The sequence below is a fragment of the Lathyrus oleraceus genome, chromosome 3 (assembly GCF_024323335.1).
Source record: "Lathyrus oleraceus cultivar Zhongwan6 chromosome 3, CAAS_Psat_ZW6_1.0, whole genome shotgun sequence".
Lineage (NCBI taxonomy): Eukaryota > Viridiplantae > Streptophyta > Magnoliopsida > Fabales > Fabaceae > Lathyrus > Lathyrus oleraceus.
In genome coordinates this window covers 337286990-337312059 of record NC_066581.1, presented here as the reverse complement: position 1 = coordinate 337312059, position 25070 = coordinate 337286990, and the positions used below count along the sequence as shown (strand labels likewise).

At 40.5% G+C, this 25070-nt stretch overlaps 1 protein-coding gene across 1 annotated transcript; it reads left to right on the top strand.

Annotated features, from left to right (window-relative positions):
* LOC127131161 (uncharacterized) lies at positions 1-23992 on the top strand. The gene is made up of 2 exons (XM_051060096.1): positions 1-2902; positions 23088-23992. The coding sequence occupies exons 1-2, from the start codon at positions 673-675 to the stop codon at positions 23990-23992; spliced, it is 3135 nt and encodes a 1044-aa protein (XP_050916053.1). The 5' UTR covers positions 1-672.
* Positions 23993-25070: the final 1078 nt, after the last annotated feature.

Below are 25070 nucleotides of genomic sequence, written 5' to 3'. Positions count from 1 at the left end.
CAGGCCAACCATTATGATTATTGGAAAAGGATATTGCTTCACCAAGGGTCGCTACCTTGTGAAACAATATCAACATGGCCTATAAAAGCATAAATCCGGATTCAGAATACAACACAAAAAATCCAAAAATCCTCTAAATAATTCCAGACGCTCTTCGCTGCATTAATGAGGCGGCGCCACTCCGGCGGCTGGCCGGCCTTCGGCTGGGCTATTATCGTTGTTCCCTTTTGGTCAGTGCCTACGATTTGAATTTTGAATTCGGAGATTGTAACTCTTCATGAGATGTTGCAAAGGCGAAACCATGCAACTGCTGGTGAAACATGCTGCAGGCCAACCATTATGATTATTGGAAAAGGACATTGCTTCACCAAGGGTCGCTACCTTGTGAAACAATATCAACATGGCCTATAAAAGCATAAATCCGGATTCAGAATACAACACAAAAAATCCAAAAATCCTCTAAATAATTCCAGACGCTCTTCGTTGCATTCGGGTTTTCGCCGGTCTTGCGAAAACTTGATAAGGCTGAATTATCCTGGGTATTCCTACATCAGAACTCTAAGACAATCGAGAGTGCTTGAAATACTATAAGAAAAGTGTTGCATTCACGATTCAAGCCTGTATCCCTTTAATCTTTCCGAAATTTCTAACAATCTTATAGTATCTCAAATCATGGCCACCGACGCTTTTGTTTCAAGCATCAAACGGATGAACCAGGACCTTGTTAAGTTAAATCGTTTCGATGGAACAAACTATACCCGTTGGCAAGACAAAATGACATTTCTCCTGACCGCCCTGAAAATTCAATATGTCTTGGATCCTGATCTGGAGGCAATTCCAGAACCAACTGAGAATGACACTGATGAAGAAAAAAAGGAGAGAAAGAAACGAAAAGAAGATGAACTGCTTTGTCGTGGACACATCTTGAACACATTATCTGATAGTCTCTATGATCTCTACACCAATACTGCATCCGCAAAGGAAATCTGGAACGCACTCGAATTCAAATTCAAGGCCGAAGAAGAAGGTACGAAAAAGTTTTTAATATCTAAATACTTTGATTTTAAGATGTTGGATTCCAAGCCGATTCTTGCACAAGTACACGAGTTACAGGTTCTCGTGAATAAAATAAAATCCGTGAAAATTGACATTCCTGAAGCATTCCAAGTCGGTGCAATAATAGCAAAATTGCCACCTTCGTGGAAAGGATACAGAAAAAAATTGTTGCATAGTTCTGAGGACTTTTCTTTGGAGAAACTTCAGAAACATCTTCGTATCGAGGAGGAAACGAAGGATCGAGAAAAATCTGAGTCTTCTGGATTTGCTAAAGCAAATGCTGTTTCCGCTAAAGGAAAGAAAAAATATGATGGCATAAAAAACCATCTTGGCCCAAGGAAAGAACACAACAAGTTCAAAAATTATGGCGGACCAAAAGGTACTAAAAATGGTTGTTATGTATGTGGCAAACCCGGACATTATGCTCGAGATTGCAGGAACAATAAGTCCAAAAATGAGGTCAATGATGTTCATGCCGATGACGATATAATCGCTGAGGTAAGCGAAATTATGGCAATCAAAGGCAAAGTGCAAGGATGGTGGTATAACACATGTGCAACTGTGCATGTATCTTATGATAAAATAGCATTCAAAACCTATACCGAAGTAAATGATGGACAAGAAGTGCAAATGGGAAATAAAGTGCGATCTAAAGTCGTTGGAACAGGATCCGTCGAACTCAACTTCACTTCCGGAAAGAAAGTCACTCTTGTTAATGTGCTTCATGTTCCTGATATGAATAGAAACCTTGTTAGTGGGGACTTATTGGGAAAACCGGGTATTACATCTGTATATGAATCAGGAAAATTAATATTGACCCGTAATGGTATATTTGTAGGAAAAGGATATTCCGCTGAAGGAATGATCAAACTTTGTACTACCGACAATATTATTAATGAAATTTCTAATTCTGCTTATATGCTTGAATCTATTTCCTTATGGCACTCTAGATTGGCACATATTGGTATTAGTACTATAAATAGACTAATTAAATCCGGTTTGATATCATGCAACATTCATGATTTCGGAAAATGTGAAATATGCGTTAAATCAAAAATGATAAAGAAACCTTTCAAAAGTGTTGAAAGAAAAACAAACGTGCTAGATCTTGTGCACTCTGATTTTCAGGACCTTGTTAAGTTAGATCGTTTCGATGGAACAAACTATACCCGCTGGCAAGACAAAATGACATTTCTCCTGACCGCCCTGAAAATTCAATATGTCTTGGATCCTGATCTGGAGGAAATTCCAGAACCAACTGAGAATGACACTGATGAAGAAAAAAATGAGAGAAAGAAACGAAAAGAAGATGAACTGCTTTGTCGTGGACACATCTTGAACACATTATCTGATCGTCTCTATGATCTCTACACCAATACTGCATCCGCAAAGGAAATCTGGAACGCACTCGAATTCAAATTCAAGGCCGAAGAAGAAGGTACGAAAAAGTTTTTAATATCTAAATACTTTGATTTTAAGATGTTGGATTCCAAGCCGATTCTTGCACAAGTACACGAGTTACAGGTTCTCGTGAATAAAATAAAATCCGTGAAAATTGACATTCCTGAAGCATTCCAAGTCGGTGCAATAATAGCAAAATTGCCACCTTCGTGGAAAGGATACAGAAAGAAAATGTTGCATAGTTCTGAGGACTTTTCTTTGGAGAAACTTCAGAAACATCTTCGTATCGAGGAGGAAACGAAGGATCGAGAAAAATCTGAGTCTTCTGGATTTGCTAAAGCAAATGTTGTTTCCGCTAAAGGAAAGAAAAAATATGATGGCATGAAAAACCATCTTGGCCCAAGGAAAGAACACAACAAGTTCAAAAATTCTGGCGGACCAAAAGGTACTAAAAATGGTTGTTATTGTAGCACCTCAAATTTGCACCTCCCATTTGTATATACATTTTCATTTTAGGTCATTAACATTGCATTACCATTGCATAGTCCATCATGTCATCAGTCAGACTGGTTAGAAGATTCAACTGTGCAAGCAAGCAAGAGCATTGTCCATGAGATTAAAGCCCTAGGGTGATTCCCATGAGTTCACATGATTCAAAGATCATTTTGAAGTGGTTTGGCCAAGTATTGGAGGCTCAGAGATCATCAGTCCATGTGCAAATCATCTGAAACCCTAAAAAGTCAACAGAAGTCAACTGTCAGTTCAACTATGGATTTGGAGGTGGGAGATGGTTAGAGATGCCTTATTCATGTGCTAACAAGTCTCATTTGACATACCAAACATCAACATTGAAGAATTTGAAGTCAGATCAAGACTTTCCAAAAATAGCAGGTGACCTGTAATTTGAACTTTCCAAAAATGGAAAGGTTTTGGACCAACTTCAACTCAAGATGACATCATCAAAAAGGCTTCAAATGAATTTTTGTCCAACATGAAAGTTGAATATCTTTCTCTCCTATTTCCAAAAAGTCTAAGATCATGAATTTCTCATGTGTGGTTGAAGAGATATGATCAAAACATGGCAAGGTGTACTTGAAGATTCAAATGGGCATAACTCCTCAACCAAAGCTCCAAAATGGATGGCTCTTTTTACATTCTTTTCCTTGTGACCTCTAATTTTCAAATCTTGCATCACATTGCATAATTTGTCTTCATATCATCACTTGTAAATTCTTGGATTTTTGGAGGGAAATTTCAATATTCAAAATTGGTGCATTATTTAAACATTTTGCCTTCACCAATGATTTTAAAAAATGCATTTTAAGTGAAATTGAATAGAATTCGTGTACTGTTCATTCATGCATTTCATGCATAAGGGTGAAAAACCAAAATTTGCCAAAACACCTTGAAACTTAATCCATTTCATTAGCATTTGGTTTAAGCCTAATTAAACATGTTTAGGAGGAGGTATATAATCAAAACCCTAACTGTTTTTCATAACAACAATCACAATTTCAGATCTAGATCAAAACACCAAAAATTTTCTCTCACTTTTTTCTTGCAATTTCTTCACATTCAATCCATTCTTCTTGCTTGATCCTTGTTTCTGAGTTGTTCCTGAGCAGGTTTACACGTGGAGTTGAAGAAAACAGTACAAGATTGAAGCATATTGAAGCTTGAACTCATCCATGGCAATGTCAAATTTTGTTGGATTCAAGAGCAATTGAGCTTCGATCTCTCTTCCAATCAACTCTACAAGCTGCATAGAAGAACTGTTGAGCATTACAAGGCCTGAATTCATCGAAATCCAGCTGCTGCACTTCAAAGAGGTTCCAAATCGATCTCTCTTTTTCTCAAAATTCTTATGCTATTGTTGTAGATCTTGTAATGCTGGTTAATCTGAGCTTTAAATCATGAAATTCTATGCAAAATTGAGTTAGTTATGGTAGGTTAAAGATCCATGCATGAAACTTGATTTGTTCGATTTGATCTTAACATGAGGAATTACGCTTAATTGTTAATTGATTCGTGATCTATGATGAAAATGCTACATGATGATGTCTTTAATTCTGAATTCTGGAGAATTTGTTCTTGGTGCATGATGAATATGGTACTGTTCATGAATATCACGATGAGGAAGATGAGGTTTAGTCTTAGGCCACGGTTTTTAATCCATTAGAAACACTTTTCCTGGTTCTGCATGTGTTTGTTAAGAGATGCGCATGTACTGGTCCACGTATTCGCATGCATGGCATTTTGATTGGCTCTGAGGCGCTTGACTTGGCCACATGTGCATTGACCGGCCAGGTCAATTAATGAAACGGCTGCGTTTCATTCACTGAGCGCGCCACTATTTGAAATGTTCCTCACTTCGATTCCCCATTGCGCCAGATTCTCAAATGCTCATTCATATTTTCCTTTTCCCTCCATGTGTTCATGTCCATGTTTCACATGATTTTTTTAATTTTTCATCATCTTTCAAAATTCATATATAATTGAAAATTGATCCAAAAATTATGAGGTTTTTAGCATTGCATTCCTTATCTTGTCTATTTTTTTTTTGATCATTTTTCCACAAATTGTGCTTGGCTGGATTTCATTTTGTGCTAGGGAATATGAACATGTATCCATTTTGTACCTTGCCTTGCTTATTCATTTGTGAAATGCTGGTTTTTAATCCAATGAATTTGAAAATTTGCATGATGAAACTAGACTCATTGCTTGACATTTTGATGTTGATTTGGTATTTTTACCATTTATCATTTCTGTTTTATGATCATGTTAAGTTGGTGTGACAATTTGCGTCACACCTTTGCTTGTTCAACTTATATGATGCGTTTTCCATGCCAAATGATCTCCAATTGTCCTGATTTTTTGTGTGATGCATATTATGGATGTTATGATTACTCATGAATTTTATTGGATTTATTTGAATCATTTCTGATTTAATTGAGATTTTTCATTCTGGTTGATCACATTTGAGCTTTAAAATTGTCTTGAACTTCAATTGATCATGAAATGCTTTTGGTATATGATATTGATGTAAGACCTTTTGGATTGTTTTAAGATTTGAATGAAGTTGATTCATGTTAAATTTCATGTTCTGTTTTGAATGTTTGACCCTCTTTTGACCCTAGGCTTTGACCTAGTGGTTTGGACTCACTGTTTGGATTGTGGATTTCAGGTTAAGAAGCACATTGCCATGATTGAAGTGGTTCACTCATTTGGATTGACTAATTGGTTGATGTTGGCTAACCTTATGTTATTTTGTAGGTTGATGCCAAGTTGTTTGTGTTGTGCATATTGGCTAGTGCCTTGCACACTGTTGCATTGCTTGTCTGTCTGATTGTATGGATGACTGTTGTCTGTTTGATTGATTGAACTGTGTACTGATTGGGTTAGATTTTTTCAGGTACCTAAGTTGCTTTGAGTTCTTTTGAACTTGCTTTTGCTTTCCTTGGTTGCTTAACCATTGAGGTATAACTCTTCTGACTTCATGTAGTCTGGAAGACCTGTCCTGTTATGTGGGCAGGCACCTGTCTGAAGTCCTCCTTAAGAGGCAATGCTTGTGAATGTTTACTTTTTGTGCCAAGCAGGAAAAGACCTCTTTAGAGGCAATTGGCAGATAAAAGAGATGTGTAATCCATCTCCTGTTACTCAGTGTGTCATTCACTTTGCTCACACACCTTGTGTTGATGCATTGTGGATATTAACCCAAGATCTTTGTTGTGTCAGTCATATGTGGAGAAGAGTTCCTACTTTCTGAACTCCCACACCTTCTATTGTTTGAAGCTCTCCCAGGCCAGGGATAAGAGCTGTGAGGTCTTACCCTCACTTCCCATTTCATCAGCTTCACCCTAACTCTCAATGTTAGGGTTAAGAGCTAACTACACCCGATTCCAGTTGGCTTGTGTTTCACAGCCTAACCTTGTATGAGCCCAATTGTGTGCATATAGTGTGTGTGCTTGCTTTTTGTGCTTGTATGTATTTTCCTGTGCTGTTTAGGATAGCTTGCTCCCTGTGCAAGTTAGATAGAAACCTTAACCTAGGACCATGGTGAATTTACATGATAACTATTAGGCTCGAGTCAGTCTCCCTTCTAGTTTGTCATTTCCCAGTCTCTGGTTAGGTTAAAAGTTCTTTCCCTGCGTAGGGGAACTACGTCGCCCTGATCCTCATACCAGATGAGGTACGTAGGCAGGAGATGAGCTGATCTCTCCGGGCGCCCTTTTTCTTTTTCAACCCTCTTGTGTGTGTTTGGAGTCTGACGTAAGTCCAGCGATTAGCAGTTGGTTTCCTGTGTCTGGTTTGCTTGTTGGAGTCTGACGTAAGTCCAGCGATTGGCAGTCGGTTTCCTGTGTGTGTTTGTTGGTTCGGAGTCTGATGTAAGTCCAGCGATTGGCATTCGGTTTCCATGTTTGCCTGTTTGTGTGGAGTCTGACGTAAGTCCAGCGATTGGCAGCCGGTTTCCTGTGTGGTTTTGTTTGGCGTGTGTTAGCCGAGCTACGAGTGCTCTGATTCTTCTCTGATTATAGAAGATACGTATGCATAGGATGCGACATCCTAGCGAGCACGTTTCCCCTGTCCCGAACTACGTCGACTCTGATGTCTGTGTCTGACAGACTACGTAGGCCCAGGATGCGATATCCTGCCGAGTCCCGTTTCTTCCGTCCTTCGTCTGTATTCGTTTCCAGCGTGTGTGCAGTTTGTGAGCAGTTTTTAGCAACCTTCCTTCTATTCTTTCTGAGCGTGGATCCCGTCGAGTACGACGGATGCGTAGGGGTGCTGATACCTTCCCTTCGCATAACCGACTCCCGATCCCATCTTTCTCTGGTCGCGAGACCATGTTCTTTCCAGGTTTACTTCGAGCGTTTCGTTTCCCTCTTTTGGGATAAATAACGCACGGTGGCGGCTCTGTTGTTTCGTTTTCCCGCCGGTTTTTCGCGTAATGCGACAGCTGGCGACTCTGCTGGGGACTAAAAGAAGTTGACCTCTTGCTGGTCCATCTTCCCTAAGCAAGTCAGTCCTAGCGCTCTATAGGATAGGGTTTGGTTGCTTTTACTGCTTTATTTATTGCATTTATGATTATGATGTGATTGTATATATGTGCATTATGTGTTTGCATGCATCATATTATCATGCTGGCTGTCTGTTTCTCTAATGGGTGGGAGTTACAAGAGGTAAAAGGCCCAATACCCAGGCTATGAGTGAACTCTAGGATACCTAGGAATAGAGTGATTCATGGGAAGCGGGTGGTATTGCGCCACTTAGCGGAACATGATATCACGAGCAGTTCAGACTCTGATGGGGTATTATCGGTGCATACATCGGGTGTGCACATGATGATATTCTTGAAAGGGTTGTTTATCCTGCGTTTCTCTTGACCTTACCCTGGCCTAGATGACACCTGTGAGTGGGGAGGGTTTGAATCATTTTACAGGTACTGTTGGTGACTTGATCTGTTGGTGACCGTATCCTGTTGGTGACTTGATCTGTTGGTGACCGTATCCTGTTGGTGACTCTTGGCTCAGATGGTGACTTGGTTCTGAAGTATGGGTTCCAGATGACCTTGGGTTCCAGATGATTTTGATCTGTGGTTTCCGGTGCCGAATTCATGCCGAAGCTCTGAACCTGTGCCTTGTGATGCACAGCCAGCCAGTCATAATTGCATCATTTGCATCATAGCATGTTTATTTTCAAAAAAAAGTAATGCATGAAAAAAAAATGATGGTGAAAAAAAAGAAGAACAAGTTAACCTGCATGTGCATATCCTTTCTCAGGATCATTCATGATAAAATATCACCCATATCATACATATCATGCACATATCATTCTTGCATTACAGACATGCTTGGGAGAGACTTCTCACTCTGGTTCCTGACTTAGACAGGATTGTTGATCATCGTCCGCACCGCTACGCTACGAGACTGAATCAACAGAGAAACATGGACCAAGTTCAAGCTGAGTTGGCAGAGATGAGGGCTAACATGGCCCAATTCATGAGCATGATGCAGGGTGTTGTGCAAGGGTAAGAGGAGCTGCGTGCCTTAGCCCAGAGACAGGAAGTTGTGATTCCACCGGTCAACCGTAACTCACCAGAGGGGGTCCCTATTAATGACAATGTCGTTGTTGCTACTATTCCCGTCAACAACTATGATGTGGGTGATGAGTTGAGGGGTATTAGAATCAACGGACAACCTATTGCTCCAGAGACTGCTAATGTCAGAGCAACCCGTGCTCCAGTTCGCCATCCTGCTCCGCTGGTTGGCAGACAGGAGGATATGTTTACTCTCCTCAGTGAAGACGACGAGGTTGTAAGAACTGAAGAGAGGGATAGAAAAGTGGATGCCCTTGCTGAGAAAATTCGTGCCATGGAGTGTCAGAACTCTTTGGGCTTTGATGTTACCGATATGGGACTGGTTGATGGGCTGAGGATCCCTTACAAATTCAAGGCGCCGTCCTTTGACAAATATAATGGTACTTCTTGTCCTCGCACCCATGTGCAGGCTTATTACAGAAAGATCTCCGCGTATACTGATGATGAGAAGATGTGGATGTACTTTTTCCAGGACAGCTTGTCTGGAGCTTCCTTGGATTGGTACATGGATCTGAAGAGAGAATCAGTCAGAAGTTGGAGATATCTGGGTGAAGCCTTTTTGAGGCAATACAAGCACAACATGGATATGGCTCCGAGCCGAACCCAACTGCAGAGTTTGTGTCAAAAATCTGGTGAAAGCTTCAAAGAGTATGCCCAGAGGTGGCGTGAACTAGCCGCAAGGGTGCAACCTCCGATGTTGGAGAGAGAGCTGACTGACATGTTCATCGGGACCTTGCAGGGTGTGTTCATGGACCGCATGGGGAGTTGCCCGTTCAGTAGCTTTTCTGATGTTGTTGTCTGTGGGGAGAGGACTGAGAGTCTCATTAAAGCAGGAAAGATTCAAGATCCTGGCTCTTCAAGTTCTTTGAGTTCTAAGAAGCCATCCTCTGGGGCACCCAGAAGGGGAGAGGGTGAAACAAATGTTGTGCACCGTCGGAGGAATGTGAACAGAGGACAGTATCGTCAGGCTGCTGCTGTGACTATTCCAGCAACTCAACAACAGCAGAGAAGACCAGCTCAACAATATCAGCATCAGCAACATCATCCTCAGCAGCAGGCTTACCAGCCTCACGATGGTAATCAAGCTAGTACGAGTAATGAGAGGAAGAAGATCATTTTTTATCCAATTCCTATGTAATACACAGAGTTGTATCCCTCTTTGATAGAGCGGAACTTGATTACTCCCAGAGACCCACCGGCTATACCCGTCAACCCTCGGTGGTGGTATAAGCCTGATCAGCATTGTGTGTATCATTCGGGTGCTCCTGGTCATGACGTGGATAGTTGCTTTCAACTGAAGAATAAGGTGCAGGACCTTATGAGATCAGGGATTCTGAGCTTTGAGGACTTAGGTTCCAATGTTAATCGAGCTTGAAGACAACAAGTCTCGGGCTGGCGTTGGCTTTTCTCCTGAGGTCTTCAACGAAAAAGGGTTGTTCAGAAGTGGAGGTTTTATCCACGTCAATCAGAGTGGGGAAGTTGCTGATGCAAAGGATACTGACATTTGTCATCCCTGGCGGGATCTGACACAATTGGGTCGCTGTGGGTGTTCCTACAGTTGTTCATAAGTCAGAGTAATAATCACTTTGTTTAAAAACCCTTCTCCCATGCCAAAAGGAGAAGTGATGACATTGTTGGCAACATTTGTGCAATGATATTTTCATTCAAATAAAGCATGTTAAAACATTTGTTTTTCCATTTGTTTTCCCTTTTCGCTTTTTGCATGAAATTGGTGATCATAAAAAAACCCTAAAAACAAGAATAAAAGCAATCTTTTCATCTGCATAACGATTGTCTTGTTTGTTTTCCAAAAAGCTTTTATATTCAAAATCATTATGCAGGTTGATTCTTAAACCCATTGAACATAATGATCCAACGCCATCTCCCAACTTTGAATTCCCTGTATTCGAAGCGGAAGAAGATGATGTTGAAGGGATTCATGACGAGATTTCTCGACTTCTTGAGCAAGAAAAGAAGATCACTCAGCTGTACCTCGAGAATCAGCAAAAGAGTCCAACTGGGGCATTACAAATGTAATCAAAAACAAAAAAAACAAAAAACAAAAGGAGGGTGAGAAAAATCAAAATCAAAAGAAGTCAAAATCAAAAGAAAAAAGAAAGAAAGAAAGAAAGAAACAAAAGAAAATAGCACCCTCAAAGTCCCAAGTTGGCTGATGCTGAATGGATTCAGAGTCGTTACGACCAACTGAATCTGATCGAAAGAAGAGATTGACTGCCATGTATCCTGGTCAGTTATATCAGCAGAGAATGAAGAAAGCATTCGATAAGAAGGTCAAGCCTCGTGTGTTTCGAGAAGATGACCTTGTGCTCAAGAAAGTCTTGTCTTTCGCGCCCGATTCCAGGGGCAAGTGAACCCCAAACTATGAAGGTCCATATGTTGTCAAGAGAGCCTTTTCAGGCGGTGCTTTGACCCTTACAACAATGGATGGGGAAGGATTTCACTTGTCCTGTGAATTCAGATGCAGTCAAGAAATACTTCGCCTAAAACAAAAAGCAGAATAGCTCGCTAAGTTGAACACCCGAAAGGGCGACTTAGGCAAAAAGGAGCGTCTTGGTGGATTGAAAACCCGAAAGGGCGATCCAGGAAAAAGTTAGAGACATTGAAAAAAAGAATTTGCATCCCGCTAGATTGAGCACCTCACACTGGGGCAATCTAGGCAAAAATTAGGGATTTGGCAAGTAACTGCATCCTGACAAGACTGTGTTCTATATCTGTCATCCGCCAGAAAATTCTCGATTCGTCGTCGACTGAAGCTTCGAATACATCGAAATTCGGAATTGGTAGAGAAAAGGTCATTATGTTCAATGTAGCCCTCTCCAATATATATCACCGATTTCAAACTTGTACAGATCTATGGAGTCTTGCCATTTGCAGACTACCATTCCATCAAATCAATTTGAGCTTTTATCCAATTATTTGCACTCTTATTTGTTTCAACTCAACAAATATTTTGCATGTTTTAATTGACAAAGTATCATTGTTTTCAAAATAAACAAATCTTTCACAAAATTGTTCTTAAACAAAGTGAACATTCACAATGATGGAAGGATACTTAGGAGATCCGCAGTGCTCTCCCAAGGGTTGTATGATTACCAACAGGTAAGACATTTGTTCGTATCTCGAGCATAACTGTATCTTTTTCCTGTAGAACCTCTTATGGTTTCTCCTCAGCGAGGTTGCTCAGTGCAATGTTGGTTGAAGTTGTTCATCTTCATGTCCCCGGCAGTGCAACACTCTTCCTCCAAGTCCCTGTTAGCCCCTATTGTGGTGCATCCCCAGTAGAGTGCTGTTTGAGCCCTATTGTGGGGCATCCCCAACAAGTTTGCTGTTGGAACGCTTTTGTGGGCCAGTTCCCAAGCAGAGTGTTTATTGAAGACTTCAACTTTCATCTCTCCAGCAGAGCAGTCTTCTCCTCTCCCCGGCATGGGTGGTTTTCTTTGGAAGATTCGGTATTTGGTGGATTGACATCCCAGTAATCCGGCATTCCCTCGGATAGATTCCTCAGCGGAGTTGTTGGCATGATGAGCTTTATCAATGCCTATATATCCTCATCAGAGATCTGGTTGCTTCTTGGTATCTCTGAGCTCCAGCATGAGTTGTTGTTGTGGCGTGTCTGCCTGTATATTGAACTCGTTCATCCGGTTGTGATTGATGATCCCTCCGGAAGCCTATTGTGGCCTTCCTCCCCTGCAGGATGATGTTGTTCCCTGATGTCCCAGTCTCCAGCAGGTTTTCTTTGCTCTCTGGTGATTTTGGCCTTCCCTGTGGAAGAGTAGCACCGGATGGTTGATTCCTGGACCTATGTGTGTTAAACATGTCTGTTTGTCAGCATTCATCATGCATTCCTCATGCATAATGCATACATGCATAATCATAACATTCAGATACTCATGTTGCATCTTTTGCCATGTATCTGGTGATGGTTGTCTCCTGCTAATTGGTGATACAGATCTCCCCAGTAGATCCTCCCCTAGCAGATGTGGGTGTGTCTGATCTCTCCATATAGAGTCGACCCCTTAAGCAGAAAGTGTCTGTCATTTCCTTCTGCGCTCCCCACTGAGTTATATCCTCGTGGATGACGGTTGTTTCCGTTCCCTCCCTACACATAACGGGATGGGTTTTCCCTATTGAGTTCTTTCCTCATTAGGATGAGTCTTGATTCAGTCTGCCTTTTTGGATCGATCCTAAACTGGCTTCCTTGTGGCTGTCTCTTGTGCTTCCCTGTGGTATAAATGAATAGTTGCTCACTAACCGGCACTCATTCATTTTATCCTCAGCGGAATTTGTTGGCTTCTACCTACTAACCGGTAGTTGTAAGTCCTATCTTTGTGGTCTTCTACCTACTAACCGGTAGATGTGAATCCTCTTTTCTCCCCGTTGTGGAGTCAACCCTCGTGCTCATCCTAGTCGATGACGGTTACTTTTCCGTGGTTTTCTACCTACTAACCGGTAGATGTAATCCCCTCTTTGCGGTTATCATTATCCAGTTTTCGGTATCGATAGTCCTTTTCCCTTTTGGATATTTTCTTTGATTAAGCAATCTTATCCCCCAGCGGGTCTTCCCCTTCCTTTTGGATAATTGCTCCGAGTAAGCCATTTTATCCTCAGTGGGTTCTCTTTCATTCGCCGTTTGCCGGTAATGTTTGTAGTTTCCCCTTTTGATTGGTCATCTTTACATACTTAGTCTGGTATCCCGATGCCTTTCTTTTTGGTCGATTTATCCTTTAACAACCTACAACCCGGTTATGGATAATCTTCCATGCGAGTATATTATCTACGTTTTGACGGCTATAGATAATATATCTCATGCGCTCCTTGGTCGAAGTTTTGTCCTTCCCAGTTGAGTAAGATTCGTATTCCTTGTGGAATCGAATGTCCATCCTTTAACAAGTTTGCTTTCGCTCTCTTCAGGATGATGAGTGTTTTGGAACACACACCAATTCACGATTTCGGTTGATCTATCCTTTAACAACCTACAACCCGGTTATGGATAATCTTCCATGCGAGTATATTATCTACATTTTGACGGCTATAGATAATATATCTCATGCGCTCCTTGGTCGAAGTTTTGTCCTTCCCAGTTGAGTAAGATTCGTATTCCTTGTGGAATCGAATGTCCATCCTTTAACAAGATTGCTTTGCTAGCTCTCTTCAGGATGATGAGTGTTTTGGAACACACACCAATTCACGATTTCAGTTGATCTATCCTTTAACAACCTACAACCCGGTTATGGATAATCTTCCATGCGAGTATATTATCTACGTTTTGACGGCTATAGATAATATATCTCATGCACCCTTTGGTTGAACCCTTTGTTTCCCCAACTGAGTAAGATTCGTTTTCCTTGCGGAATCGAATGTCCATCCTTTAACAAGTTTGCTTTCGCTCTCTTCAGGATGATGAGTGTTTTGGAACACAAACCAATTCACGCCTTGGTAGGTCACCTGTTTTATGCTTACAACCTGGTATCCTTGGTGTTCCTTCCTTCCTGCTCCCTATTGTGACCTTGGTCCTCTGTGGAGTCAGATTTTCCTGAGTCGAAATATGCCTTTTCCAGGTTTTTCTCAGATGTCTTTGGTTGATTGATATCTCTCACCCGTACGCCGGTCTTTGATATTCATTCTCCCCGAGCTTGTTACTTACTAACCGGTAACACCTCACCCAGTCCTTTCCCATTCATCCGTTGATGTCTAGTCACCTCTCCGTTGGTGTCGATAAACGTCGAGCTTCTCCCGTTCGTCCGTTGACGTCTGGTCGAGTCTTCCCATTCATCCGTTGATGTCTGGTCACCTCTCCGTTGGTGTCGATAAACGTCGAGCTTCTCTCATTCGTCCGTTGACGTCTGGTCGAGTCTTTCCCAGTCATTCGTTAATGTCTGGTCACCTCTCCGTTGGTTTCGATAAACGTTGAGTTTTTCCCATTCGTCCGTTGACGTATGGTTGTATCTCTTCCCATTCATCTGTTGATGTCTGGTCACCTCTCCGTTGGTTTCGATAAACGTCGAGTTTTTCCCATTCGTCCGTTGACGTATGGTTGTATATCTATTTTCCCAATTCATCCGCTGATGTCTGGTCACTTCTCTCCGTTGGTGTCGATAAACGTCGAGCTTCTCCCGTTCGTCCGTTGACGTCTGGTCGAGTCTTCCCATTCATCCGTTGATGTCTGGTCACCTCTCTCTGTTGGTGTCGATAAACGTCGAGCTTCTCCCGTTCATCCGTTGATGTTTGGTCGAGTCCTTCCCATTCGTCCGTTGATGTCTGGTCACCTCTCTCCGTTGGTGTCGATAAACGTCGAGTTTCTCCCGTTCATCCGTTGATGTTTGGTCGAGTCTTTCCCAGTTCATCTGTTGATGTCTGGTCACCTCTCTGTTGGTGTCGATAAACGTCGAGCTTCTCCCATTCATCCGTTGACGTCTGGTCGAGTCTTCCCAGTCATCCGTTGATGTCTGGTCACCTCTCCGTTGGTGTCGATAAACGTCGAGCTTCTCCCGTTCGTCCGTTGACGTCTGGTCGAGTCTTCCCATTCATCCGTTGATGTCTGGTCACCTCTCCGTTGGTGTCGATAAACGTCGAGCTTCTCCCATTCGTCCGTTGATGTCTGGTCGAGTCTTTCCCAGTTCATCTGTTGATGTCTGGTCACCTCTCCGTTGGTTTCGATAAACGTTGGGTTTTTCCCATTCGTCCGTTGACGTATGGTTGTATATCTCCTCCCATTCATCTGTTGATGTCTGGTCACCTCTCCGTTGGTTTCGATAAACGTTGGGTTTTTCCCATTCGTCCGTTGACGTATGGTTGTATATCTCCTCCCATTCATCTGTTGATGTCTGGTCACCTCTCTGTTGGTTTCGATAAACGTTGAGTTTTTCCCATTCGTCCGTTGACGTATGGTTGTATATCTCTTTTCCCAGTTCATCTGTTGATGTCTGGTCACCTCTCCGTTGGTTTCGATAAACGTTGATTTTTTCCCATTCGTCCGTTGATGTATGGTTGTATATCTCTTTTCCCAGTTCATCTGTTGATGTCTGGTCACCTCTCCGTTGGTGTCGATAAACGTCGAGTTTTTCCTAGTCGTCCGTTGGCGTCTAGTTGTGATTTCTATTCCCATTCATTGTCTTTCGATGTCTGGATGTGGTTCCTTTTTCTGAAAAAATCAAATCCCCAGTGGAATCATGGGTAAACATCTTGACTGGTTCATTGACAAATACCAGATCCCAGTGGAAGCTTCCGTTTGTGAATTTTCCTTGCTTGAATCCCCGCAGAGTGCAAATTTCTACGGTTCTTTAGTATTCAATCCCTGTGTACCTTGAAGGTCTGACAGTCGTTGCTCTCATCCGTTCAGGTTCCCAGTTGATTGAATAGGGGCAGCTGTAGCACCTCAAATTTGCACCTCCCATTTGTATATACATTTTCATTTTAGGTCATTAACATTGCATTACCATTGCATAGTTCATCATGTCATCAGTCAGACTGGTTAGAAGATTCAACTGTGCAAGCAAGCAAGAGCATTGTCCATGAGATTAAAGCCCTAGGGTGATTCCCATGAGTTCACATGATTCAAAGATCATTTTGAAGTGGTTTGGCCAAGTATTGGAGGCTCAGAGATCATCAGTCCATGTGCAAATCATCTGAAACCTTAAAAAGTCAACAAAAGTCAACTATCAATTCAACTATGGATTTGGAGGTGGGAGATGGTTAGAGATGCCTCATTCATGTGCTAACAAGTCTCATTTGACATTCCAAACATCAACATTGAAGAATTTGAAGTCAGATCAAGACTTTCCAAAAATAGCAGGTGACCTGTAATTTGAACTTTCCAAAAATGGAAAGGTTTTGTACCAACTTCAACTCAAGATTACATCAGCAATAAGGCTTCAAATGAAATTTTGTCCAACATGAAAGTTTAATATCTTTCTCTCCCATTTCCAAAAAGTCCAAGATCATGAATTTCTCATGTGTGGTTGAAGAGATATGATCAAAACATGGCAAGGTGTACTTGAAGATTCAAATGAGCATAACTCCTCAACCAAAGCTCCAAAATGGATGGCTCTTTTTGCATTCTTCTCCTTGTGACCTCTAATTTTCAAATCTTGCATCACATTGCATAATTTGTCTTCATATCATCACTTGCAAATTCTTGGATTTTTGGAGGGAAATTTCAATATTCAAAATTGGTGCATTATTTAAACATTTTGCCTTCACCAATGATTTTAAAAAATGCATTTTAAGTGAAATTGAATAGAATTCGTGTACTATTCATTCATGCATTTCATGCATAAGGGTGAAAAACCAAATTTTGCCAAAACACCTTGAAACTTAATCCATTTCATTAGCATTTGGTTTAAGCCTAATTAAACATGTTTAGGAGGAGGTATATAATCAAAACCCTAACTGTTTTTCATAACAACAATCACAATTTCAGATCTAGATCAAAACACCAAAAATTTTCTCTCACTTTTTTCTTGCAATTTCTTCACATTCAATCCATTCTTCTTGCTTGATCCTTGTTTCTGAGTTGTTCCTGAGCAGGTTTACACGTGGAGTTAAAGAAAACAGTACAAGATTGAAGCATATTGAAGCTTGAACTCATCCATGGCAATGTCAAATTCCGTTGGATTCAAGAGCAATTGAGCTTCGATCTCTCTTCCAATCAACTCTACAAGCTGCATAGAAGAACTGTTGAGCATTACAAGGCCTGAATTCATCGAAATCCAGCTGCTGCACTTCAAAGAGGTTCCAAATCGATCTCTCTTTTTCTCAAAATTCTTATGCTATTGTTGTAGATCTTGTAATGCTGGTTAATCTGAGCTTTAAATCATGAAATTCCATGCAAAATTGAGTTAGTTATGGTAGGTTAAAGATCCATGCATGAAACTTGATTTGCTCGATTTGATCTTAACATGAGGAATTATGCTTAATTGTTAGTTGATTTGTGATCTATGATAAAAATGCTACATGATGATGTCTTTAATTCTGAATTCTGGAGAATCTGTTCTTGGTGCATGATGAATATGGTACTGTTCATGAATATCACAATGAGGAAGATGAGGTTTAGTCTTAGGCCACGGTTTTTAATCCATTAGAAACACTTTTCCTGGTTCTGCATGTGTTTGTTAAGAGATGCGCATGTACTGGTCCACGTATTCGCATGCATGGCATTTTGATTGGCTCTGAGGCGCTTGACTTGGCCACATGTGCATTGACCGGCCAGGTCAATTAATGAAACGGCTGCGTTTCATTCACTGAGTGTGCCACTATTTGAAATGTTCCTCACTTCGATTCCCCATTGCGCCAGATTTTCAAATGCTCATTCATATTTTCCTTTTCCCTCCATGTGTTCATGTACATGTTTCACATGATTTTTTTAATTTTTCATCATCTTTCAAAATTCATATATAATTGAAAATTGGTGTTGATTTGGTATTTTTACCATTTATCATTTCTATTTTATGATCATGTTAAGTTGGTGTGACAATTTGTGTCACACCTTTGCTTGCTCAACTTATATGATGAGTTTTCCATGCCAAATGATCTCCAATAGTCCTGATTTTTTGTGTGATGCATATTATGGATGTTGTGATTACGCATGAATTTTCTTGGATTTATTTGAATCATTTCTCATTTAATTGAGATTTTTCATTCTGGTTGATCACATTTGAGCTTTAAAATTGTCTTGAACTTCAATTGATCATGAAATGCTTTTGGTATATGATATTGATGCGAGACCTTTTGGATTGTTTCAAGATGTGAATGAAGTTGATTCATGTTAAATTTCATGTTCTGTTTTGAATGTTTGACCCTCTTTTGACCCTAGGCTTTGACCTAGTGGTTTGGACTCACTGTTTGGATTGTGGATTTCAGGTTAAAAAGCACATTGTCATGATTGAAGTGGTTCACTCATTTGGATTGATTAATTGGTTGATGTTGGCTAACCTTATGTTGTTTTGTAGGTTGATGCCAAGTTGTTTGTGTTGTGCCTATTGGCTAGTGCCTTGCACACTGTTGCATTGCTTGTCTGTCTGATTGTATGGATGACTGTTGTCTGTTTGATTGATTGAACTGTGTACTGATTGGGTTAGATTTTTTCAGGTACCTAAGTTGCTTTGAGTTCTTTTGAACTTGCTTTTGCTTTGCTTGGTTGCTTAACCATTGAGGTATAACTCTTCTGACTTCATGTAGTCTGGAAGACCTGTCCTGTTATGTGGGCAGGCACCTGTCTGAAGTCCTCCTTAAGAGGCAATGCTTGTGAATATTTACTTTTTGTGCCAAGCAGGAAAAGACCTCTTTAGAGGCAATTGGCAGATAAAAGAGATGTGTAATGCATCTCCTGTTACTCAGTGTGTCATTCACTTTGCTCACACACCTTGTGTTGATGCATTGTGGATATTAACCCAAGATCTTTGTTGTGTCAGTCATATGTGGAGAAGAGTTCCTATTTTCTGAACTCCCACACCTTCTATTGTTTGAAGCTCTCCCAGGCCAGGGATAAGAGCTGTGAGGTCTTACCCTCACTTCCCATTTCATCAGCTTCACCCTAACTCTCAATGTTAGGGTTAAGAGTTAACTACACCCGATTCCAGTTGGCTTGTGTTTCACATCCTCACCTTGTATGAGCCCAATTATGTGCATATAGTGTGTGTGCTTGCTTTTTATGCTTGTATGTATTTGCCTGTGCTGTTTAGGATAGCTTGCTCCCTGTGCAAGTTAGATAGAAACCTTAACCTAGGACCATGGTGAATTTACATGATAACTATTAGGCTCGAGTCAGTCTCCCTTCTAGTTTGTCATTTCCCAGTCTCTGGTTAGGTTAGAAGTTCTTTCCCTGCGTAGGGGAACTACGTCGCCCTGATCCTCATACCAGATGAGGTACGTAGGCAGGAGATGAGCTGATCTCTCCGGGCACCCTTTTTCTTTTTCAACCCTCTTGTGTGTGTTTGGAGTCTGACGTAAGTCCAGCGATTGGCAGTTGGTTTCCTGTGTCTGGTTTGCTTGTTGGAGTCTGACGTAAGTCCAACGATTGGCAGTCGGTTTCCTGTGTGTGTTTGTTGGTTCGGAGTCTGATGTAAGTCCAGCGATTGGCATTCGGTTTCCATGTTTGCCTGTTTGTGTGGAGTCTGACGTAAGTCCAGCAATTGGCAGTCGGTTTCCTGTGTGGTTTTGTTTGACGTGTGTTAGCCGAGCTACGAGTGCTCTGATTCTTCTCTGATTAGAGAAGATACGTATGCATAGGATGCGACATCCTAGCGAGCACGTTTTCCCTGTCCCGAACTACGTCGACTCTGATGTCTGTGTCTGACAGACTACGTAGGCCCAGGATGCGATATCCTGCCGAGTCCCGTTTCTTCCGTCCTTCGTCTGTATTCGTTTCCAGCGTGTGTGCAGTTTGTGAGCAGTTTTTAGCAATCTTCCTTCTATTCTTTCTGAGCGTGGATCTCGTCGAGTACGACGGATGCGTAGGGGTGCAGATACCTTCCCTTCGCATAACCGACTCCCGATCCCATCTTTCTCTGGTCGCGAGACCATGTTTTCCAGGTTTACTTCGAGCGTTTCCTTTCCCTCTTTTGGGATAAATAACGCACGGTGGCGGCTCTGTTGTTTCGTTTTCCCGCCGATTTTTCGCGTAATGCGACAGTTATGTATGTGGCAAACCCGAACATTTGGCTCGAGATTGCAGGCACAATAAGTCCAAAAATGAGGTCAATGATGTTCATGCCGATGACGATATAATCGCTGAGGTAAGCGAAATTATGGCAATCAAAGGCAAAGTGCAAGGATGGTGGTATGACACATGTGCAACTGTGCATGTATCTTATGATAAAATAGCATTCAAAACCTATACCGAAGTAAATGATGGACAAGAAGTGCAAATGGCAAATGAAGTGCGATCTAAAGTCGTTGGAACAGGATCCGTCGAACTCAACTTCACTTCCGGAAAGAAAGTCACTCTTGTTAATGTGCTTCATGTGCCTGATATGAATAGAAACCTTGTTAGTGGGGACTTATTGGGAAAACCGGGTATTACATCTGTATATGAATCGGGAAAATTAATATTGACCTGTAATGGTATATTTGTAGGAAAAGGATATTCCGCTGAAGGAATGATCAAACTTTGTACTACCGACAATATTATTAATGAAATTTCTAATTCTGCTTATATGCTTGAATCTATTTCCTTATGGCACTCTAGATTGGCACATATTGGTATTAGTACTATGAATAGACTAATTAAATCCGGTTTGATATCATGCAACATTCATGATTTCGGAAAATGTGAAATATGTGTTAAATCAAAAATGATAAAGAAACCTTTCAAAAGTGTTGAAAGAAAAACAAACGTGCTAGATCTTGTGCACTCTGATTTTCAGGACCTTGTTAAGTTAGATCGTTTCGATGGAACAAACTATACCCGCTGGCAAGACAAAATGACATTTCTCCTGACCGCCCTGAAAATTCAATATGTCTTGGATCCTGATCTGGAGGAAATTCCAGAACCAATTGAGAATGACACTGATGAAGAAAAAAAGGAGAGAAAGAAACGAAAAGAAGATGAACTGCTTTGTCGTGGACATATCTTGAACACATTATCTAATCGTCTTTATGATCTCTACACCAATACTGCATCCGCAAAGGAAATCTGGAACACATTCGAATTCAAATTCAAGACCGAAGAAGAAGGTACGAAAAAGTTTTTAATATCTAAATATTTTGATTTTAAGATGTTGGATTCCAAGCCGATTCTTGCACAAGTACACGAGTTACAGGTTCTCGTGAATAAAATAAAATCCGTGAAAATTGACATTCCTGAAGCATTCCAAGTCGGTGCAATAATAGCAAAATTGCCACCTTCGTGGAAAGGATACAAAAAGAAATTGTTGCATAGTTCTAAGGACTTTTCTTTGGAGAAACTTAAGAAACATCTTCGTATCGAGGAGGAAACGAAGGATCGAGAAAAATCTGAGTCTTCTGGATTTTCTAAAGCAAATGTTGTTTCCGCTAAAGGAAAGAAAAAATATGATGGCATGAAAAACCATCTTGGCCCAAGGAAAGAACACAACAAGTTCAAAAATTCTGGCGGACCAAAAGGTAATAAAAATGGTTGTTATGTATGTGGCAAACCCGAACATTATGCTCAAGATTGCAGGCATAATAAGTCCAAAAATGAGGTCAATGATGTTCATGCCGATGATGATATAATCGCTGAGGTAAGCGAAATTATGGCAATCAAAGGCAAAGTGCAAGGATGGTGGTATGACACATGTGCAACTGTGCATGTATCTTATGATAAAATAGCATTCAAAACCTATACCGAAGTAAATGATGGACAAGAAGTGCAAATGGGAAATGAAGTGCGATCTAAAGTCGTTGGAACAGGATCCATCGAACTCAACTTCACTTCCGGAAAGAAAGTCACTCTTGTTAATGTGCTTCATGTTCTTGATATGAATAGAAACCTTGTTAGTGGTGACTTATTGGGAAAACCGGGCATTACATCTGTATATGAATCGGGAAAATTAATATTGACCCGTAATGGTATATTTGTAGGAAAAGGATATTCCACTGAAGGAATGATCAAACTTTGTACTACCGACAATATTATTAATTAAATTTCTAATTCTGCTTATATGCTTGAATCTACTTCCTTATGGAACTCTAGATTGGCACATATTGGTATTAGTACTATGAATAGACTAATTAAATCCGGTTTGATATCATGCAACATTCATGATTTCGGAAAATGTGAAATATGTGTTAAATCAAAAATGATAAAGAAACCTTTCAATAGTGTTGAAAGAAAAACAAACGTGCTAGATCTTGTGCACTCTGATTTTCAGGACCTTGTTAAGTTAGATCGTTTCGATGGAACAAACTATACCCGCTGGCAATACAAAATGACATTTCTCCTGACGCCCTGAAAATTCAATATGTCTTGGATCCTGATCTGGATGAAATTCCAGAACCAACTGAGAATGACACTTATGAAGAAAAAAAGGAGAGAAAGAAACGAAAAGAAGATGAACTGCTTTGTCGTGGACACATCTTGAACACATTATCTGATCGTCTCTATGATCTCTACACCAATACTGCATCCGCAAAGGAAATCTGGAGCGCACTCAAATTCAAATTCAAGGCCGAAGAAGAAGGTACGAAAAAGTTTTTAATATCTAAATACTTTGATTTTAAGATGTTGGATTCCAAGCCGATTCTTGCACAAGTACACGAGTTATAGGTTCTCGTGAATAAAATAAAATCCGTGAAAATTGACATTCCTGAAGCATTCCAAATTGGTGAAATAAAAGCAAAATTTCCATCTTCGTGGAAAGGATACAGAAAGAAATTGTTGCATAGTTCTGAGGACTTTTCTTTGGAGAAACTTCAGAAACATCTTTGTATCGAGGAGGAAACGAAGGATCGAGAAAAATCTGAGTCTTGGTGTAGAGAAAATATGATGGCATGAAAAACCATCTTGGCCCTAGGAAAGAACACAACAAGTTCAAAAATTCTGGCGGACCAAAAGGTACTAAAAATGGTTGTTATGTATGTGGCAAACCCGGACATTATGCTCGAGATTGCAGGCACAATAAGTCCAAAAATGAGGTCAATGATGTTCATGCCGATGATGATATAATCGCTGAGGTAAGCGAAATTATGGCTATCAAAGGCAAAGTGCAAGGATGGTGGTATGACACATGTGCAACTGTGCATGTATCTTATGATAAAATAGCATTCAAAACCTATACCGAAGTAAATGATGGACAAGAAGTGCAAATGGGAAATGAAGTGCGATCGAAAGTCGTTGGAATAGGATCCGTCGAACTCAACTTCACTTCCGGAAAGAAAGTCACTCTTGTTAATGTGCTGCATGTTCCCGATATGAATAGAAACCTTGTTAGTGGGGACTTATTGGGAAAACCGGGTATTACATCTGTATATGAATCGGGAAAATTAATATTGACCCGTAATGGTATATTTGTAGGAAATGAATATTCCGCTGAAGGAATGATCAAACTTTGTACTACCGACAATATTATTAATGAAATTTCTAATTCTGCTTATATGCTTGAATCTATTTCCTTATGGCACTCTAGATTGGCACATATTGGTATTAGTACTATGAATAGACTAATTAAATCCGGTTTGATATCATGCAACATTCATGATTTCGGAAAATGTGAAATATGTGTTAAATCAAAAATGATAAAGAAACCTTTCAAAAGTGTTGAAAGAAAAACAAGCGTGCTAGATCTTGTGCACTCTGATTTTCAGGACCTTGTTAAGTTAGATCGTTTCGATGGAACAAACTATACCCGCTGGCAAGACAAAATGACATTTCTCCTGACCGCCCTGAAAATTCAATATGTCTTGGATCCTGATCTGGAGGGTTACCTCGGACCCAAGGTGGTTATGATTCAATTTGGATGATTGTGGATCGGTTAACTAAGTCTGTGCACTTCTTGGTCGTGAAAACTACTTACAAGTCAAGTCATCTTGCACGGCTGTTCATTTCAGATATTGTAAGACTGCATGGTGTACCAACTAGTATTGTGTCTGACAGAGACCCAAAGTTTACTTCAAGATTTTGGAGGGCATTTAAACAAGCTATGGGATCGAAGTTGTGTTTGAGTACGTCTAATCATCCTCAAACGGATGGTCAAAATGAGAGGACGATACAGACACTAGAGGATATGTTAAGAGCTTGTGTACTTGAAAGTGGAGGAAATTGGAAGGAATTCTTACCATTGATTGAATTTGAATACAACAATAATTACCATGCAAGTATTGGGATGGCTCCTAATGAAGCCTTGTATGGACGGAAATGTAGAACACCTTTGTGTTGGACGAAAGTTGGTGAAGAAAGAATCTTAGGACCGAAGATTATTCAAGAGACTATAGAAAATATAAGGATGGTTCGCGATAAGATAAAGAAAGCACAAGATCGCCAAAAGAGCTAAGCAGATAACAGAAGAAGACCATTAGAATTTAATGAACGTGATCATGTATTTTTAAAGGTAACTCCGAGATTGAGACTGAAGGGACCATTTAAGTCAGAAAAGTTAAGTCCGAGATACAGAGGATTGTACCATATTATAGAGAGGATTGGTGAAGTAGTTTACAGATTAGCCTTACCACCTTCTTTATCAGAAATGCATGATGTTTTTCACGTATCTCAACTTCGGAAGTTCATTCTGGATTCTCTTTAGCCTATTCTTCTAGATTCAATAGAAGTAGAAGCAGACCTAACTTTCTAACCTCTACCAAGTCGTGTTGTAGGACGGGAAATTAAGGTATTGAGGAATAAGGAGATCCCTCTTGTTAAGGTTCAGTGGGATGAATCACATCCGGGTGATGCTACCTAGGAACTGGAGTATGAAATGCGAGAAGTTTACCCTCATTTCTTCCAGGTAATATTTAAATTTGAGGACAAATTTTATTTTAAGGGGGGAGGATGTAATACCCTGTATTTCCTTAAATACTCAAATTCCTATTAATTGAGATCAAC